Below are 19,202 nucleotides of genomic sequence, written 5' to 3'. Positions count from 1 at the left end.
GATGAAATTGGCCGGGGTTGACTTGGGAGGCTTACTGCCGTGTTTTCTCAACATTAGAGAGTCCCCTATTAGCCTAACTTCTCAAAGAGAGCAATTTCTTCAGAAGGCGACATTTAATTATGTCTGGAGGAAAACGTGTGTGTTTTCTATTGATTCCAGACCGTCCTTTTGTGTGAGGAAGTAGGTTTTGGAAAATAAACCAAAAACTTTTTTCTTTTCATTAATGTGACTATAGAAACCTGTGCTGTGTCTCTGATGCACTACGACTCTATAAATGTGAGAATGTGATGCATCTAATCAATAATTCAACCTGGATTTGACTTTTTAATCGACTCCAAAGGGAGTCCTTAATGAGCAAGCATTTGGAATGAAGGAAAAGGTAGACCTGCATCTATTAAGTACTGATAGGGGATGCCAGCTGACAGTGGGTTTTATTGGGACTACCTTTGTATTAAGAGTGTGGCGATATATCACGATATTTTTTCGCACAATCGATTATCGATATGTTCACGCCAAGTATCGATTTACTTTTTCTCATTATTTTTTTGAAAAATGTATTTGTTTATTTTTTGGATTTAAGATTTATTATTTTCAAAACCTTAATCACTAAAATGTACAGGTAAGTCTTCACAGATATGTTGCCACTGTTTGTTGAAGGAACCAATATGTTGTTTACTGGAATATTGCACTATAATGGTGTCACTGGTAAGAAAGACCCTATTTCTAAGCACTATTGGAGACACTTATTCATTTACATTGGTATGTTGACACTTATTTACAGAAATGTTGCACTAAAATAGTGTCACTGAAAGACAATACATTGAAAAAGTGTCCTATGAACAGAGATATAAAATAAAAAATTTAGATTGATTTCTGATCAATATATCAATAATCGCAACATCGTCATATCGTATCATGAGGTACCCAGAGGTTCCCCTCCCTAAACCCTGAAAATGTTCCCTTTCTTCTTCCATATCCCATACTGTATATACAGTCTATCCTTCAACAAAGAAAAACTTACCATAGCTGTTCTCATATCAGTATTTCTACATTTTCAGTCTCCTCCACTTTCTTTTTTCATCTCAAAGCATCTTTCTAAAGGTGTCTAGTCGTGTTTTTAGGGTATCAGCCATAATCATCTGAAAGTGACTGAAAAGCTCATAACACAAAGCCTACTGACGCACTCTTTCATTTTGTTCCTGTAGCAGTACCTTGAAAACTGGAGTGCTTAAAGTTTATCTAACCTGGGAGACAAGGTAATAATAGCCTCACCGACAGACGTGTTTGTTTCTAATGAGAAAGTGGATAGGAAGTCAACGTAGAACAAAAAAAAAGTGATATAGAATGGGGTGTACGGAAGCTGTAATGAGAGGTTTGCGTGCTTGTGAGTATTTTGTATGTTTTGTAAAATTCTAAGAAGCCATCACAGTGAATAGCAGTCTGTAAACAACAATCCTCTTCAATGATGTTTGAATTATGAGTTACGCAAAGTTTTTTGGAAGATTTTCTTTCATGCTATCAATAGTGCTTGGTTCTAAAATTTATATCAAACATCTTACTTTGGTTGTTGTACAGTTAACTTGCGACCAGAGGGAAAAAAACCCCAAAACAATCACATAAAAAACGCTGATACTTACTGCACTATTTCCTTTTTTATTATTTAAATGCCTGCATAGTTTTTAGTAGGACCTTTTCTGTGTGTGTGTATGTAAATTTTCAATGAAGGACATGACATTTGTAAGGTTTTAACAGGTATGGGAAACAAAAACACGACATAAACTCTACTAGATGATCCAAGAGAAATGTGCCTCTACCTGGGGCGATGTTTAAGAAGAAGAAGCTCTCATAGTTTCTAATTGAATGCAGGTGGTGCATGCCGGTGTGACCTCGCTACCACAGACACTGAGAGCTTTGTCATAAAGCCAAGGCAGTAAGAACAACATATTTAAATGGGAGAGCCGTGGCGGTCAACGTTATTTCTAGCAGTTCATCTCGGCTGGGGTTCGGCACCGAGTCGTCCGCAGCTGTCAGAGTCTAGATTTTCAACAATAATGTCACACAAGGGAAGGTAACCTTCACTTGGCATTCCTTTATTGCCTCAGAGCAGCAGTGTTTACACTACGTTCTCTGAGTATGTTCAAATAATTACAGAAGATTCATCTTTTTTTGGCAGATGACTCAAAAAGTCATCTGACTCAAAAAGCCAACATGTAAAAACAAGTGCATTTATATAGTCTAAGAAGTGAATTCATTCATTCATTTTCAGAACTGTTTATTTTTGTTTTGGTTTGGGGGCGGGGGTTGGATAGTGGCTATAACAAGGTCCCAATAGGTGCTAGACAGGGCTACGTCAATTGCAAAGTTAGGAAAGTTCTTTGACTATTATTGTTACCATTGGAAATAAGTGCAATTGTTCCAACCTCGAGGCAAATTTCTTTCAAATTATTTCTATTCATTTTATTGTTATTGTTACTTACACCCTATGTTTGCTGGAATAGGCTCCAGCATCCCCTGTGAAATAATAATAAAACAATTAAATAAAATAAAAGTAATAATAATAATAATAATAAAAATCGTGTGTATGCATTAGCGTTTCAAGAAAAAAAAAAACTTAACTCATCTCCTTCACTCCTGTTTCCTATAAAGCATCTTTGTGTTTTCTTTAAAAGTGCTAAATAAAACTGATTTATTTTATTTTATTATTTTTTTTTTCTCTTTCTATGGGTTGGAACGATACATAAAGTTCACAATATGATAGAAAATAATGGGCTCGTGATAACAATACGATGCAACATTTTTTGGAAAGGAAAAATAGAAAAATAAAAGATTAATTGCTTTAGATAAATTTAAGTTTCTTATTTATTGGTTTATAATGATCCTGGAGCTCAAATGTGCTTTCTTTCTTTCTTTCTTTCTTTTTTTTCTCAAATCCATGTGTGGAAAGTTTTTGGTCTGCACACTATTCACTCACAGCCCTTGTTTGTCTGGGTTATGGGGTGAAATCGAGGCCACTGTCCCTTTCCTATGAACTTGGTTACAGTGTAGAGAGAAGTCTGCCTCTTTTTGCATCCAACATTGCTGTGATTAGGACACATAATCCAGCATCACAAGGGAGTAAGCGCACACTGACATTAAGCTCAGCCAGAAGTCTGATTGGCACTTGATTAGCAACTAATCCGTGTCATTATCTTCTTCAGTGAAATTAGGTGAGCCGAAAATGGCGTCATAAATCACAGCAGTAAAAATTGGAACGGACTTTGATCGGTGTTTGGCTGTAAAATTGCAAAGAGGATAGAATGAACAGAGATACAGAGCTCGAGTATTTATGGAATATGTGGAACACGTAGCTGTCATTGGGTTAGAATATTGACATAAGTTTAGATTTGATTGGATACATGGTTTATTTTGGCCAACATGGTCAGATGAGTTAAAGCTTCTGGCTACCGCAACTGAAATAATGGTTCCCCTTTGATATCTAAATTCACTCCCAACCATCAAAAGGAATCCAGCTCCCCTTTCCCCCCTTCTTTACTGCCGGCTGCCCACCGTGCTCTGCCTCCTCTGGCTGCAGTCCTGAAACCCAACCCCCCGAGGAGTGGAAAATAATTAGGAGAGAAAATTGCTGCTGACACCATTTCTGAAAAGCAGGGTATTGTAATGAGAGCAGAGCAGGTATTCATTGTGTCTGAGCAGACGATTGAAAGCCTCTTGGTTTGGGGGGCTTCCTGGGAGAAGCCCACTGAGAGTGGAGCAGAGCTTTACAGAGTCCCCTCATGCATGTGGGAGCGGAGCCCTGAGAGCAGCAGGCAGAGGTGTCTCCAACAATTGCAGAAGCCAAGGTTACAGCTGAGTAACTAATGCAAGCCACTCTGGAGTGACACACACACACACACACACACACACACACACACACACACACACGCACGCACACACACACACACACACACACACACACTCGTCTCTTTTGTCCATCCCCTGTCTCTTGCTCTCTCTTTCTTCCCATCATGAGTTCAGAGGAATGCCGACCAGATGCCGCTCAGTTTTTTTTTTTTTTTTTATTAGTGTGGACGTGGTAATTTAGTGCCTTGTTTGGAGAAGATTTTCCTGAGCAAGGCACTCAAATAAGACAAAAAAAAACAAAAAAGAAAAACAGTTTTGTTTTGTTAGAGTAGAAGAAGATTCTCTTGGGTTCAATATCTGAGATTGCATCTCGAGAGACATCGTGAGAGGTTTAGCTTTGCTGAATCAATCAATCAATTTATTAACAAGTCATATCAAATCAATAGGAAAACAGGCACTCATCATTCATAATATCATAATACACAGGGTCGGCTCAGGGTCTTTTTAGCATTTTTATTCCTTGTTGTCTAGCTTCTCCTGTCTTTGGCTGGCACACGTGTCCTCTTTTGTTATGGTATGCAAGACATTTGTGATTGTCAGGCTTTAAGTTTACATCTAACAGTATTTGAGAAGAACATATAAATTATGTACAAGATTGATTGATTCGTTATTATTTATCATTTAGGGGTCATTTTGCTCTCAACCTTTTTTTTAGTCATAATCTGACTGAGGTTGTTTATATCTGATTTGTCTCACATCACTTCCGTTCTTGCTTGTGTTGCTGTTAGATTTAGGTTAAAGCTGCACTACCTGATTCTTGAACCATGACAGAGGGGCATGGCTGAATTCCAATCATAAATCCCGCCCCCCACTCTGACAATTCCTCCCAAACTCCTCCTCTCACCAAAGTGCATGAAATCCCCCACGAAAGCTGAACGTGCACTACCGATTAAACATGTCACCACGCAAAAGGATGCACACAAATATAGAAAAATGGAACATTCGATTACTTGTCTAGAAGGAAAACAGCCACTTGCACGTCCAAAGTTAGTCAAAGACTGAAAACAAATTTGCACCGTGCACACGCTTCACTATATATCACGGTAGCCAATGAGGACGCTCCTTCGTGGGCTCTGCTCACCCGTCCTTTCTCTAAATCCTGTGATTGGAGCTAGAGGGGGTGACCGCCAAGATTTTGTCTTCCGGGGTTTTATTAACTAAAATAATTAATTATAAGGCAAAGACAGCTCGCAGACGTACGATTTTTTCAGAAATGATTATTTTTACGATATACTCTATGATGCTAGTAAGAATTATTTTTTAATTAAAGAAAAAAAAATGGAGTACCCCAGCTTTAAGTTGAAATGAGATATTTTGAAACTTTGTCTTTGTCCCTGAAAGTAGTCCTTGAAAAAGTTGGCCTGACTGAGGATATATTTTATTAACAGGATTATTGAGTATAAAGATATATAATTATAGCATGCTAAAAAAGACACCATGAATAATAATCCGCATGGTCTGACTGCATTAAAGAGATGGAGGTTTTAGTTAGTATGTTTGTTTTTAGTCGTGGGTTTAACTAAGGCTTCTAAATGTTAAGCCAGCTTTTAAATGAAGCATCTTCCATTAAGAAGTTGTAATAGGAGGTAAAATATTACACCGTGCACCTGCGATTATGTTTCACATCCCCATACACATGTTTATCTCATTGCTTCTGGCAAGCAAAGTCATCCTGAAAGCAGGATAAGAGAAGGACTGGTCGCTTTGATCACACATAAGTGGTGTGATGCAGGTGCATCATCAGGATGATAGGGTTTTTTTTTTCCTTTCTTTTAGGCATTTAAATTCAATTACTGCTTCTAGGTGTAATGAATACGGGACATAATTGTGTTCAGGGGTCCTTTTGAGGCTATTCAGACTCAGAGAGCCTAAGATGATGGCTTTATTAGACTCGATGAACAGATTTTTGATCTTGTTTGGACTGTGCTGCAGCCATAGCCTTAGAGATGCTGTGAGCAATCAAGTGCATTGTGGAGACAATGTGCCGGTGTCAAATTATGAGCGACAAAATATTAAACTGTGTCCTGATTTAAAGTGGAAATAGAATCTGTTCTCTGTTAATGAGGATTTTATGTGGCATTTACAAAATACAAAATACCCCCAGCCTGTGAGCCAGATAGCAAAATAATAGGTGACATGTAGGAGGTAGCAGCGCACTTTTGGATGACAGATCATCCATGCTCAGCGGAGCTCAGAGGGAGAGGAGGAAAGGCGTTTATGAGACAGAAAATGGCGCTACTTACGAGAGTTGACGTTCCCAGCAGCGCACACTCGACCAGAGCATGTGTGGAACTCATGGATAATGTGGTGATGGTGAGATAAAACAATAAAAAAAAATGGGGCAAGCAGTGACACTCCGCATGTCGGGAGGAAGAGGAAGTTGCGTGTGTAGAATGACCCAGACAGATAAATAATAATAATTTTGCCATCAAAAGCCCAGTTTCAGTGTTTTTTTGTTTTTGTTTTATATAAGGAAACCATGTTCAGATGTTAGAGTTGTCACTAAAGGAAAAAAATTTAGCTTAAAAGTCACTGACAGGGGTTTTTTTTTTTTTTACAACAAGGCTTTTTTCTCAGCTTTTTGCTCTGAAACTGAAGATTTGTGTAAAACAAATGAAGATGGAAGAAACAAATGATGATGGATCCAGATAGTCATAGTAGAAAATATTCTGTGGGTCTTTAAAATCACTCAAAATGCTCAAAAATGGCTGGCACTGCGGGGGGTAGAAAATCTGAAAATGGCTGGCACTGAATGAGTTAATTATAGAAGAGAAATCACAGCCTTTGTTGTCTTTATGCTTCTTGTACATATTCCACAAAAAAATAAAAATAAAACAATCAAACAAAAATAAACTCACATAATCTTGTAGTGAATCTTGGAGTGAATTATTACTGCCTAAAGAGAAGCTGTGAATTTTGAAATGTTTAAAATTACAAGAAGGCACAAGCAATTTTATGGCTTTGCTCGTGGTCGCTTTAGTTTCATATTGATAGCGCTTTGAGATGACTTTGTTGTAATTTGCGCTATATAAATAAAGTTTAATTGATTGAAAGGTATGATTTTAGACTCATATTTACAGGTATATCTACCTTAAATAAGAATTAAAGTGTTTTGCAAAGATGAATAATAAACCAGACTTCAATACGTCTGCTGTGTTAAATAGATCCTCCAGTGCTGCTACAAAATGGGAAAACGGCTTTACAGTAAACACACCTCACAGTGCTATCTTTTTGTTCAGTGTGTAATGATCCAACACTTTAGGTCGCTGTCTTCTTCTTTAAGTAAATGATGATTTTTGCCGCTTTTTCCGCCAGACGCTACAGGGCACAGGGCTGAAGTGGGCGGAAGTATACAGCGGAAGTGGGCCAGCTGTGCTTCATTAAAAACAACCCGGGTCAGTGGAGCCCATCGTGTAAAAACCACACCCAGTGGTCTAAAAAACGATGTATTGACTCATAATTCTCTGTGTCACATCTGAAAATGTTGCTTGAATCACACTTAAATGAGTGAATAAATTGATGGCTAAGTTAAATATGGGTAATTTCTCAAGTTACTGCAATTGGACTTTTATTCTCAAATAGTTGAAGCAGATAAATGCAGTCACAAGCAGGCTTCAAGTTTTTCAAGGACCATTTTGTAAAATATATCTTAGAAACATCTCATTGACCTCATGCAGTGGTGTAATGTACTGTATTATGTCCATTCTAAATGTTTTACCTAAAGCAGGTAAATATATTTTTGCTTCACAATACTAGTTTGCAAGTCTCACATATCAGGTAAGCATTTATTTCCTCTATTTTTAGACAGTGTAGACAGATTTCCATGCTTTTAGGATCTGAAATGCATCATTATAATCATTTTTATTCTTTTTAAATCATGTAAATCACATTGACACAAATACATCTCCCTTGCTTTGCTTTAAGGACAATGGAAAAACAGAAAAGCACATTAAACAGGAGAATGAAATAAAACTAAGAGAGATGGAACCTTCCACACTTTGAAGGATCCATTCTTTTTACACTTTGCAGCAAGGAAAACAGCTTAAGAGCTTTCTCAGGAAACCTAGTTTTCCATCCTTCTTCCTGTTCTTCTTCTCTGCTTTGTCCTGCTCCTTCTGTTTCTTGGCCTTCTGTTTGTCTGTCATGAGGAAGAGCTCCTTCAATTCAGCGTTCTCCTTCACCAGCAGCTCAATTTGCCATTGCTGGTTTTCCTGGACCTTGGTCAGAGTGAGATGTTGCTTCTGCAGATCTCCATACATGGTCTCCATGGCGTGGATGGTAGCATCCTTTTCCTGGAGCTGTTTGGTAGCCTCAGCAGCGTTCCTCTCATGGAGCTCCACATCTTTTTGTAGAGCCTGTACCTGTGAGCAGACGTGGCTCAGCGTGCTCTCATGGTACGTGGTCAGAGTGTCCTTCACCATTTCCAATTCTGCTTCCATCTGAGCCACAGTGTCCTTATGGTAGCGCTCCTTCAGACACAGTTCATGCTCCATGTGCTGCCTGTCAGCGTTCATCTTTTGGTACTTTTCCTTTAACGCTACCACCTCCTCTTCTTTTTTCTCCAGCTCAGTGGTCATCTTCATGCTGTTGAAGTCACAGCGTTCATTCTCCAGGTGCTCCACTGCACCGTTGACCTGTTGGAAAGCTGCCTTTAAAGAGATGATCTCCTGCTCCTTCATCTCCAGCTCAGGGCACACCTTCACCCATTCTGTGTTCATCTGATCGTTTGGTGTCCGATAGACCTCTTTTTCTACCAGTTCTTTGTTCTCCTCCATCAGCCTCTGGTTCTCCTCCTCCAGGTTCTTCAACTTTTCAGACAATTCAGACTTATGGTTTATCTCAGCCATATATATATCTATGTATTGAGAGAAGGACTCTTTCAAAGAGCTGATCCTGTTCTCAATGCTGTCGAAACTTCTTACAGAATTCTCTATCTTCCACTTTGGATCTGCACTAACCTGTTTAAGTTGTTATTACTCTGTCTCTGAAAACACTTCTGTCCTCAATGAATATCACAGGTCAGACTGAAGGTCAAAGTCACAGTGAAGACTTTTAGAACTGGAAGTGTTTTTTTGGAACACTGCAGCAGCAGGAAGTGGCTTTAATCTTTTTGGATGGAAGCTTTGCAGGAAATGGCATGAAAGCTCATGTAGAACATATAGGGACCTATGGGTAAAATTAATTTTCCAGATTAAATTTTCTCAGTAAATAATAGTTTTTACTTCCTGTATGGCAAAAAATAATAATAAAAGAAAACTTGCTGTTTTGCATGAAAGCTTTCGTCTTTTATATCTTTGACCTCTAGTGGGCCACATATTTTAGGCAGGAAAAAAAGAACAATTTTAACATCATTGTGCCCTAGTTTTCAATATCAGTTCAATTCACCTCAAAAATATTTGATTTTACCCATTTTTGTGTAATTTAGAGGGATTTTGTGAAAAATTGCAGGACCTGTGGAAAAGTTGAGTTCTTTCCACAATTTGCAACTAAAAATGACTGAATTCATGTGATATAAACAAAGAAAAAATAAAAGCCCCTAAAAATATTGTAGAGTTTCATCAAATTAGTTAATTTGAGATATCTACAACTGGACTATTTGATAATTTACACAATACATTATGTTTTCTCTGTAATTTTTATTTTCTCTTTTGGGTCAAATTGGATGCTCTAAATGGAAGAAGTTCCGTGTTTCATGATGAGATTGAAGATAATAGTCACAGCTTTCATCTAGCTCCTTAATAAGTAACTTTTCCACGACTGTGAGTCACATGTTTAATGCATTGAATTTTATATAGTGCTTTTTTCATAGACACTCAAAGCACTTTACATTGATGTACATTATTCTTTCAATCTACACTCAGTGGTGGTAAGCTACAGCCACAGCTGCCCTGGGGCAGACTGACAGAAGTGAGCTGCCATAGTGAACTATATATATATACTTTTTAATTGTAGCCTACACATTTTTTTAAATTACATTTTTTTTTACATACATGTTTATTTATAGTTTTTTATTCCTATTTATTTTGTTTACACATAGAAGTTAAAAAAATTATATATATATATGTATATATTAATGTGTAAAACAGAATTTGGACAAAAATGAAACGTATTTTATAGGGCCCTATATGGTCCTTCCTAACCTCTTATTTTAAATTTCCAAATAATCCAGTTGTAGGAAAAAATAAAAATGACAGAAAACATATTGTATTGTGTAAATTACCAAATAGTCCAGTTGTAGATATCTCAAATTCACCAATTTGATGAAACTCTACAATGTCTTTAGGATTTTTTGTTTTTTCTTTGTTTATATCACATGAATTCAGTCATTTTTATTTGCAAATTGTCGAAAGAACTCAACTTTTCCACAAGTCCTGCAATTTCTCACAAACAATTTTGCAAAATTCCTCAAAATTACACAAAAATGGGTAAAATCAAGAATTTTCTGAAGTGAATTGAACTGATATTGAAAACTAGGGCACAATGATGTTAAAAGTGTTTTTTTTTTTTTTTTTCCCCCCCCCCACCTAAACTCTGTGGCCCACTAGAGGTCAAACTGCTCCATATTTGGACCCTGAATTAAAATGAGTTTGACACTCCTGTTCTTTGCCTTTCCAATGCTTAGTCCATTAGTGGGAGATCATCTACTTCATGTATAAATAAAAGACAGATGCAGGATGGCCTTCAGTGACAGAAGTAGTTATTTGCCTTTTCTAGTCTGCTGGACAAGACCATAAAATGGTCCTGGGTTTGCATAGAATATTTTGCTTAATTATTAAAGATAGATTCCTGCATTTCATCTCATCAGTAAGCTTATTTTGTACATTATATTTGTTTGTATTTGAATACATATTTATCGTGATATTATTCCTGCCAGACAGGTGTCCTTGCAGCTAAGTCCTGATTCATTTTGTCAATAAAATGTTTGATTAAATTAGCACTATGCGGCATTACCTATACCTATATTATTACCATTCATTCTGCATGTTCTGGAACTTTCTCTAAGCTTGGGGTTAAACACAAATCATCAATAAATGTTTTCCACGCTGCTTTAAAACATAGTTTTTTTTTTTGACGATACATCCAATATAAACCTTACAATTCTGCATTCCATGCTTGTGAGATGCTCAGAATCCATTGTTATGCAAATACATGTGGCTCGTGATCACGGAGCAGCTCATTTGCACAGCAGATTGTATAAAATGCCAAGGTTACAGCTGGCACTACATCCGTTCTGTGTTGTATTAAGTAGGTTTCATTGTCACCGCAGCGATCCCTCCTCGTATTCACATCACTGTCAGACGCGTGTTACTTTTTTGAAAAGCCATCAGGATTCGTCTCTGTCAGCTGCCTGTTTCTCACTCCATTAAAGATGATTGATAGAGCTGGAAAATCTTTCGCCCAGCTGTTGTAGTTGACTCATCGCGGAGAGATTGAAAGGGACTTGAAAAGGAGAACGTCCCACTCCAAAAGACCTTTTCAGTGTTGATGATGTGATGGGAAATACATATTTGGAGACACTGTGTAACACATCTTTCCCCCCATTTGAAAAAAAAATAGCTGCAGGCTGAATATGAATATTTGTTCCTGTACAAATGAAGATTGTGATTACAGTGTTTTGTCATTTTTCTGAATATCAAGAGACATTTGAAACATTGCTTGTCCTGCAGGGTATCTTAAAGATTCCATGTCATGCTATTTTTTACCCATCTTGTTCTAAGAACCCCAAAAATGTAGTATTTGAGGTTTATTTTCCCAAACTCGCCTGTTTTCCAGAGTTTCAGCCTCTGAAAAGTCACTTTCTGAGCAACTCTACACAAACAGGCTGATTTGCGGCCTACTTATACATATTCATGAGTGGGCGTGTCTATATGACTTCCTCCTCCCCGCATGTTGACGTAGGGCCAGAGGACGGCCCGCCCTCCTCCCACCCACTCTGTAGTCGAGCTCATGCTGCTTTATAAACACGAGACAGAGCGTGGGGGCGGGGCGTTCGCCGGTACATACATAGAAAATACATACATATCACTGTGCGAAGGACGCTGAAGTGCGCACCTTTGTGGGTGTGTCTGTTTACATGTCAATCACAGCAGAAAGCTTTCTGGAGGCGTGGCTTCTCCAGCTCAGTGCCGCATGAAATTCGTCATCAAAGTGGAGCGAGGTGTTTGTGCTCGCCCTGCAGTAAGAAAGGAGCAAATCACCCTCTAACTAATGATTGAGGAAATCAATGAAAAAAACACTTGGGCATGTGTATGAAGCCCATATAGCACTTTATGATGTTTAAAACATAGAAAAGTTGATTTAGTGTAACATGGGCCCTTTAAATATCAACTGCTTTAACTGTAACAGATAAAGTTGGAACATTCTAATAAAAGAGAATAGAGACATATCTGTCCAACTGCTACTTTTCTTCCTCTTGACTCTGTTATCCTCTAATGGCTTGTGAGGATTTTTACTGGACAACTTGAGGAGGATTTTATGATGTTCCACCTTGATTGATAACATGCTCTTGGAGGGATGTAAGACTCTCAGAGATGGATAATGTGGATTTCTATCTCGCTGCCTTTTTGTGTGAGACGTGCCATCAATCAGGTTTATCCTGGCTTTAACCTGGTGAAATTCAAACCTTCGGGGTGTTTGGGAGGTGGCACAGGGACCCTGTAGAACTGGGGCACGCACATTAGCGATGCGCACAACAGAATCCCAACACTAGTCCTTGTCGCAAGAGTCTTATCACAAAGACAGGTAGGTTCTCAGAGAAGAGAGTTCCAAGAGGAGGAATTCAGTTAATTATGTGTCTCTGTATTGCTGCTGACAGTAGAAAGGGATTACAGGAACAACAGTCTCATTTTCCCTGTCTGTCTCTGTCTCTCGCTGTGTGTGTGTGTGTGTGTGTGTGTGTGTGTGTGGGGGGGGGGTTATTAGATCCCAGCCCAGCTAATTTAATTCCTAAACTTGTCAATATTTACCAGCAACAGGCAGAAACTGCAAAGCCAGTTCCTAGACAGAGTAGACATTCAGAGTTTTATAGGGAACACTTTAAAAATGAAAAAATTAGCCACGACTGTCAAATTCATGAACATCTTCACATAATAAAGCACAAAGTCCTGGTAAACTAGCCCAGCTGCCTTGAGATAAGTTGTGTGTGCTGAGAAGTTTTTTTTCCCTCACACCTCTGTGTGTGTGTTTTCGTTCCAGTCGATGGCTGTATACACAAAGCGGCTGGTTCCTGTCTGCACGATGAGTGTCACTCGCTAAATGGCTGTGAAACCGGCAAAGCCAAGATCACCTGCGGCTACGATCTCCCTGCAAGATGTGAGTTCATCATCATTAGAACTCTTTCTCTGTATTTTTTTCATTTTTTTTTTTTTCGGGAGCTGCTGTTTTGCAATGAATTTAATTGGCCACGTCATATCATGCATGTCTAATAACTACAATTCTAAATTGTTTATATTCCTAGACGGTGTATGCCAATTGTTTTAAAACTTGCAAAGTCATTTGCAAACGACAATGTAGTTTTAGATTGAGTTTTGAATGTGTCATAAGGCCTCATTCCCACAAGTGTTTTTACTTTTTATAGTATAGTTTACATTTACGCAGTTTCTTTAAATAATGAAAATGTTGATGGTAAAGTAAGTCGCCTGCTTAGCAAATATTATTATTAATAATAATATAATAATTATAATAATAATAATATGCAGATTATTATTACTAAATATTGTGGAATTACTTAAATAATATTCTCACGTAAATGGTGGTGATTTAAAAACAAAACAAAAACAACTTTCATATGTATTTACTTTATGTATATATATTTATATGTGTGTGTATTTAGAAATCAAAACCAATGAATTATAAATATATACATACAAGATTTTTTTGTTTTGTTTTTAAGTAACCACCATTTATGTGATGGTATTCCTCATTTATCTTTGTATAAATTCAGAACATTAGTTTAACTATTCCCCATGCATATTTTGAGACTTGACAAAAGAGGTTTTTATAATTGTTTTCATTTGTGAAATGAATGATTGCATTGATATCTAAAACTTTACAAAGTGTCATTCATTTTGACTATGAATGCAGTGGCATGGGAGAGACATTGCAATTAGAATTTTTTTTTCTTTTCATTTTAAGATAAATAAGATGCTTTTATTAAAGGATAATTATTGTGATTGTTGCTTGATGGGTGTTTGGAAAGATTCCTCATCTGCACAGACGTGAAGACATTAGGGAAGCTGCTGGTAGCTTCATTCATTTCAGTTTCCAGCATTTATCCATTGGAGCAAAAACATCTCATTACTTCAATTGTGATCTTTGGATTCTAGCATTGGCTGATCTGGTCCATTAACATGAGTTAAAATACACATCTTGTCATATTTTATCAAGGTAAGTCAAACTGTTTCACTTTTCAAATGTGGTGAGAAGCTTCTTAAAATGGAAAGCATTGTGTCATGGAAGGAAAAAAAAAAAGGTTACTTGTTGTAATTCGGTCGAGACGAAGGTCCCAGAAGTCCTAACCTCACCCTGAAGGATTTTCATGCGACAGCGAAGGGAAGTCATTGAGACTTGGACCAAATTAGTTGTGTTAATACGGTGTGTCGTAAATATGTCAAACAAATGGGGCAAATAAAGTCTGAGTCAGTCTTGTGTGCAGCCATTTCAAGAGTGTGCAGCGCTAAAAACCGAGTTCACCATGACAATTTAATAACCTGTAATGTCACCTGGGAGCAATCATGCTGCCATTTGGTACTGTTACTGTTATTATCTCTGGGCAAAGCATTTTCTCCAGGCTGATGACTTGTTATGGATTGTGAGGATTTTTCCTTTTTTTTTTCATAACCCTGACTGTTGAGTTTCGAATGCGAAGTTATTTCTAATCCAAGCTATTTTTTTTCCATCGTGCTGCTATCATCTTCCAGCTTTGATCATTGTTATCATTTGCGTCGTCTCTTGTCTGCGTTCCTGAACTGACAGCTGTGCGACTTGGTGCTCGGCTCTGAAAATCTACAGCCAGGATTCACTTGTTTTTGCAATCATTTTCACTCTGACTTTATTTTTTTTTATTTTTATTTTTATTTTTTAACCCACCCACACACAAAGACATGATAATGTTACACTATTCAGTGTTTGAAAAAAAACAAACCAAAAAACATCCTAAACAATGCTTTTTACACCCACTCAACAATGAGCACAGTTATGCAGTTTCTCATATAATTTTTCATTTATTTTATTTTATTTCCCTCATTTTGAAGAGGACACTTTGATGCAATAACAAAAGATACGTTTGTTGTTTGATGATTAAAATAAATTACAGATAAAATAATTTTAACTTGGCAAACAAAGAAGTTTAAACATTGAGACAGAGATACTTATTTTCACACTTGGCAGATGTAGCGTGGTATGTGTAATATGTACGTCTACCTTTCTTATAAGGAATGAAGATCATATTTTATATTTTTCTGTCTGTAATTTGTCTTGTAGATTAAAAAAACCTACATAATCCTAAAAACAGCCTAATTTTCCTTGATTCAGGATTTAATTATCTATGTGAGAATAATTCATTTTTAGTTTTTGAGTCCCCTGCGCTCTTTTTTTAAAAGGTAGAAACCTGCGTAGCTTCAATAGCTTTGACTCTTAACAAAATAAAGTCAAAACAGAAGCTTATGAATATTGCTTCACACCAATACAGTCACCAATGATCTATGAAAGATGTGAAAAGCATTTAGGGTTAAAGGGCTTTGCTGTTTAACAGCTCACAGTATTATTGAATCATGACATGGGTCGTTTTCATCGTTGTTTATCATTGTTGTTGTTCGTAGGATTCATTTTAGCTTATTTATAATGAGCTTGGGGCATGTAAAAAAAAGCTTTTTGAAATAATGTGCAAACATTATTTTGTTTCAAAAGAATAGTTTAACAATAGCGGTTGTGTCAGTGGTTGACAACTAATATATTAGTGTTATTATAGGAAATACATTGCATCTGTTTGTTTGCATTGATTTTTATCTTGGTTGTGTATATTTGTATCAGATTTTGGCTTTATTTTTTTTTAGTTTGAGACTTACTGAAGCAACAATGATAAATGCTTCATTCTCAGAGCCGTAGACAACGTTTGTAATACAATCATATTATTCTATTAGCTGTTCAAACTTAATGGAGAAGAAGAAATTAATTTAGTCTTGGATTTGCTTACAAAGCCAAATAGTCAGGAGTGTCCTTGATTAGTTAATTTGGTGTAATAGTTTGCATTAATGCTTTGTTGGTGTTATATTGATATATTGCAGCTTTTAGTGCGTTTAGAGCGATAACTGGGTGACTGAGTTTTCTTTAGTATTGGCTTTTGTTTGGTTATGTCAGTAACACACACCATTTTGCCTATTGTTGATCATACCAAATCATGGGGCTTAACTCAATAGCTCAATTCATAGAGCGATTGGCCATTTACATCCTGGCAAAGCCCAGTATTTCCTTTGTAACCGTTATCTACTGTGTTTTATCTAAACAGGCCCAGTTTTTACATTTTCCTCCTAACATATAAATCTTTTAGGATCACTGAGTTCTGTGGGGACCCCCTCCTATAAATCCATTCCTCTGCATATAATTGGAAGAGAGTCTTAAACCAGAATGGCACAAAGTAAACAGCAAATCACTTTACTTTTAATTAACCTAAGCAAACTATGCTTGGGTTTTTTTTTTAATTATCCCTAGGAGGTATTTATCTCCTTTTTTTTTTCTTTTTTTTTTTTTTTAGCATTATGGGTAATTTACAGAAACAAGCCATTCGTCATCCTATGAACCCACCTATTTTTGTTGGTGATACAATCTCAAGGGTTTTATGAAGATATATTTGCAGTGCATTGCATTTTGTTTAACTGGGATAAGATGCTCAATTTTGTTATTTTTGCAGGAAATGGAAAAAATTAAATTTAATCCCGAGCCTCAGGATAACAGGTACCCCAATAACATGTTTCCTTTTGTTCCAAAGAAGTACTTAGTGCTCATAGGAGCAAAGGACTTGATCTGGAATCAGAGGTGTTCTTGTTTAGAGAATTGATGTGCTACGGCACTGGGTTTTTTTTCTCCCATTTTTAAAAATTTTTTTTTTCTTAAGACAAGAAAATTGCCCTCCATTATACCCCACTAAGCAGTAGGATGGGAATCTCAGACACACTGAGCTTTTCCGTCAAGCGGGTCAAGCACATGTGGGACTGATTATTATGGGGCTGGCCCAGGATCTTAATCAATGACAGTAATTACACACCCACTATAGCGGAAAGAGTTCACCGAAAAGTGTCTATTACATCAATCTGACAAGGAAATTGTCTTTTTGCCCTCATGTCAGACAAGCTATACTCATCTGTTCATGAAATTAAAAAAAGGGAAAAAAAATGTCCATCAATCTCTACAAGATGAATCACATATTTATCACCAAGCATCTGAAGGATCTGAATCACTGATTTTCAAAACGGATTCTTTCTATAAAAATACTGATTACTCTTCTCTAAAAAAAAAAAAAAAAAAGGTAATGTCACCTTCCGCTACTCGCTTTTAAACTTTTTTGTTAAAAAAGGATGTTTTGAGGGTAGGGACTATGTCTATGTCTGTGGTTGACATGACTACATGACAGTCCTGTTAAATAATAGCCTTTAAAGGGGACATATCATGCTAAATCCACTTTTTTTGCCCTTAATTGCATTTGGTTGTATATTTAGAGTGTTTAGAAGTACAGAAAAGTTCAAATTACTCTCTTCAGGTGCTCCGATGATATCTTCATATTCTGTTTTGGTCATATTTTTCAATCTGTTTCGATTTTTCTATTCTCTATTACATTTTTTGAACAATAACGTCACAGTATTTGCAGCTGAACTGCCAAATTAGGACATCGACTCCAGGCCCAACACTTCGAGCAATCCGCCATTTTTATTTCTCGCTTTTATTCTGTAGTCAAAGCTCAAGGATGCCGAAGTTACGAGAGGATAAGTCAAAATGTTTGGTTGTTGGATGTAGTAACCCACACGCTTCATTACACCGTCTCCCAGCATCAGAACCTTTTCAAAGTGCCTGGTTGAGTTTTATTTTTGACAGAAATGTACCCACATCTGTGGGTAAGGTCATTTTTGTGTGCGCGAAGCACTTCAAGGATGACTGCTTCAGCAACCTCCGCCAGTATTATGAAGGAGCACTTCGGTAAGCTGTAAATAACGCTAAAAAGTGTGATGATAAGATGTCCCTGTCATTGTTTTGTTAGCATTAGCAGTTGCACCGTCTTCATATGTTAGCGCTGTGTGCTCGTTTTAGATCCTTGATGATATGGGCTACGGGATTTGATTTAAGTCTTAAGTTTTCATTAGTCATTTCATTTTGCTGTTTTTGTCTCCGAAAAGACTATTAAAATGCATTTCGTGCTCGGCGCTTATGTTAGCTCGGCGCTTGTGTTAGCTCACTTGTCAACATCCATATGAAGACGTTGTTCTGCAGGTTCATCATCTTCATTTTCATCTCGCTCCGCAGGGTCCGACTCTGGGTCGAACATGTAAAGCTGGATGGACAAGTCTTCTTTTGTTGACATTTTGTAAATAACGTGTGAATGAACATTTTCTGCACCACTACATAATCGTATCTCTTCTATCAAACTACAAAAATGGCCGAACAGGGTGGAGTTGAACCGAGTGTCACCTCTGCAACCTGGAGAGTGGGCGGGGTATGAAGTGTCTCATTTGCATTTAAAGAGACAGCACCAAAACGAGTTGCTCTCAGAAGCTCATCAGAAAAGGGGTAGAAAAGGGGTCTGTGGAGCAAAAATAATGAGGAATTCAGACCCAAGCATTGCAGTTCCGCTTTATATAGACCACAACTGTATGATTTATATGTAAAAAGGAAGGATTTAAAACCATATGTCTCCTTTAAACAGGTGTGAGTAACACTTTATAATAACTGTTATAAGTAGGTGACAGATCATTAATAAACTGATAGTTAATGTGTTTTAAATTGTTTGTTGAATCTTTACTTACAGTTTGTTAAGGATTTATATTAGGAATAGACCAATATGGATTTTTTAGGGTTTTTTATCGGCCTTAGCCGATGATCAATACGGACTGCTGATTTTCTTGAGCCGATACTACTTTTACTCCCTCAATTTATATCATAAAAATTACTCAATGATGAGGGTACGAGTCTCATTTTTTTTTTTTTTTTTTTAAAAAAAGGAACATTTATTGAAATTTACAAAGATTAGGTAGAACGACAGCAAGTAAAAAATATTGAACACATATTAAAAACAGGTGATGTAGAACAAGTACAAA

The 19,202-nt window shown here is 37.0% G+C and overlaps 1 protein-coding gene across 1 annotated transcript in view; it reads left to right on the top strand.

The window, feature by feature from the left end:
* The window catches only part of macrod2 (mono-ADP ribosylhydrolase 2), a 491,286-nt gene that overhangs the window by 176,546 nt on the left and 295,538 nt on the right, over positions 1-19,202 (top strand). The window contains exon 5 of the mRNA XM_028467998.1: positions 13,096-13,212. Within this exon, the coding sequence (XP_028323799.1) occupies positions 13,096-13,212 (117 nt within the window). The remainder of the gene's footprint in view (positions 1-13,095; positions 13,213-19,202) is intronic.

Source organism: Gouania willdenowi, chromosome 15 (genome assembly GCF_900634775.1).
Source record: "Gouania willdenowi chromosome 15, fGouWil2.1, whole genome shotgun sequence".
NCBI classification, from domain to species: domain Eukaryota; kingdom Metazoa; phylum Chordata; class Actinopteri; order Blenniiformes; family Gobiesocidae; genus Gouania; species Gouania willdenowi.
This window is presented reverse-complemented; position numbering and strand designations above follow the sequence as displayed.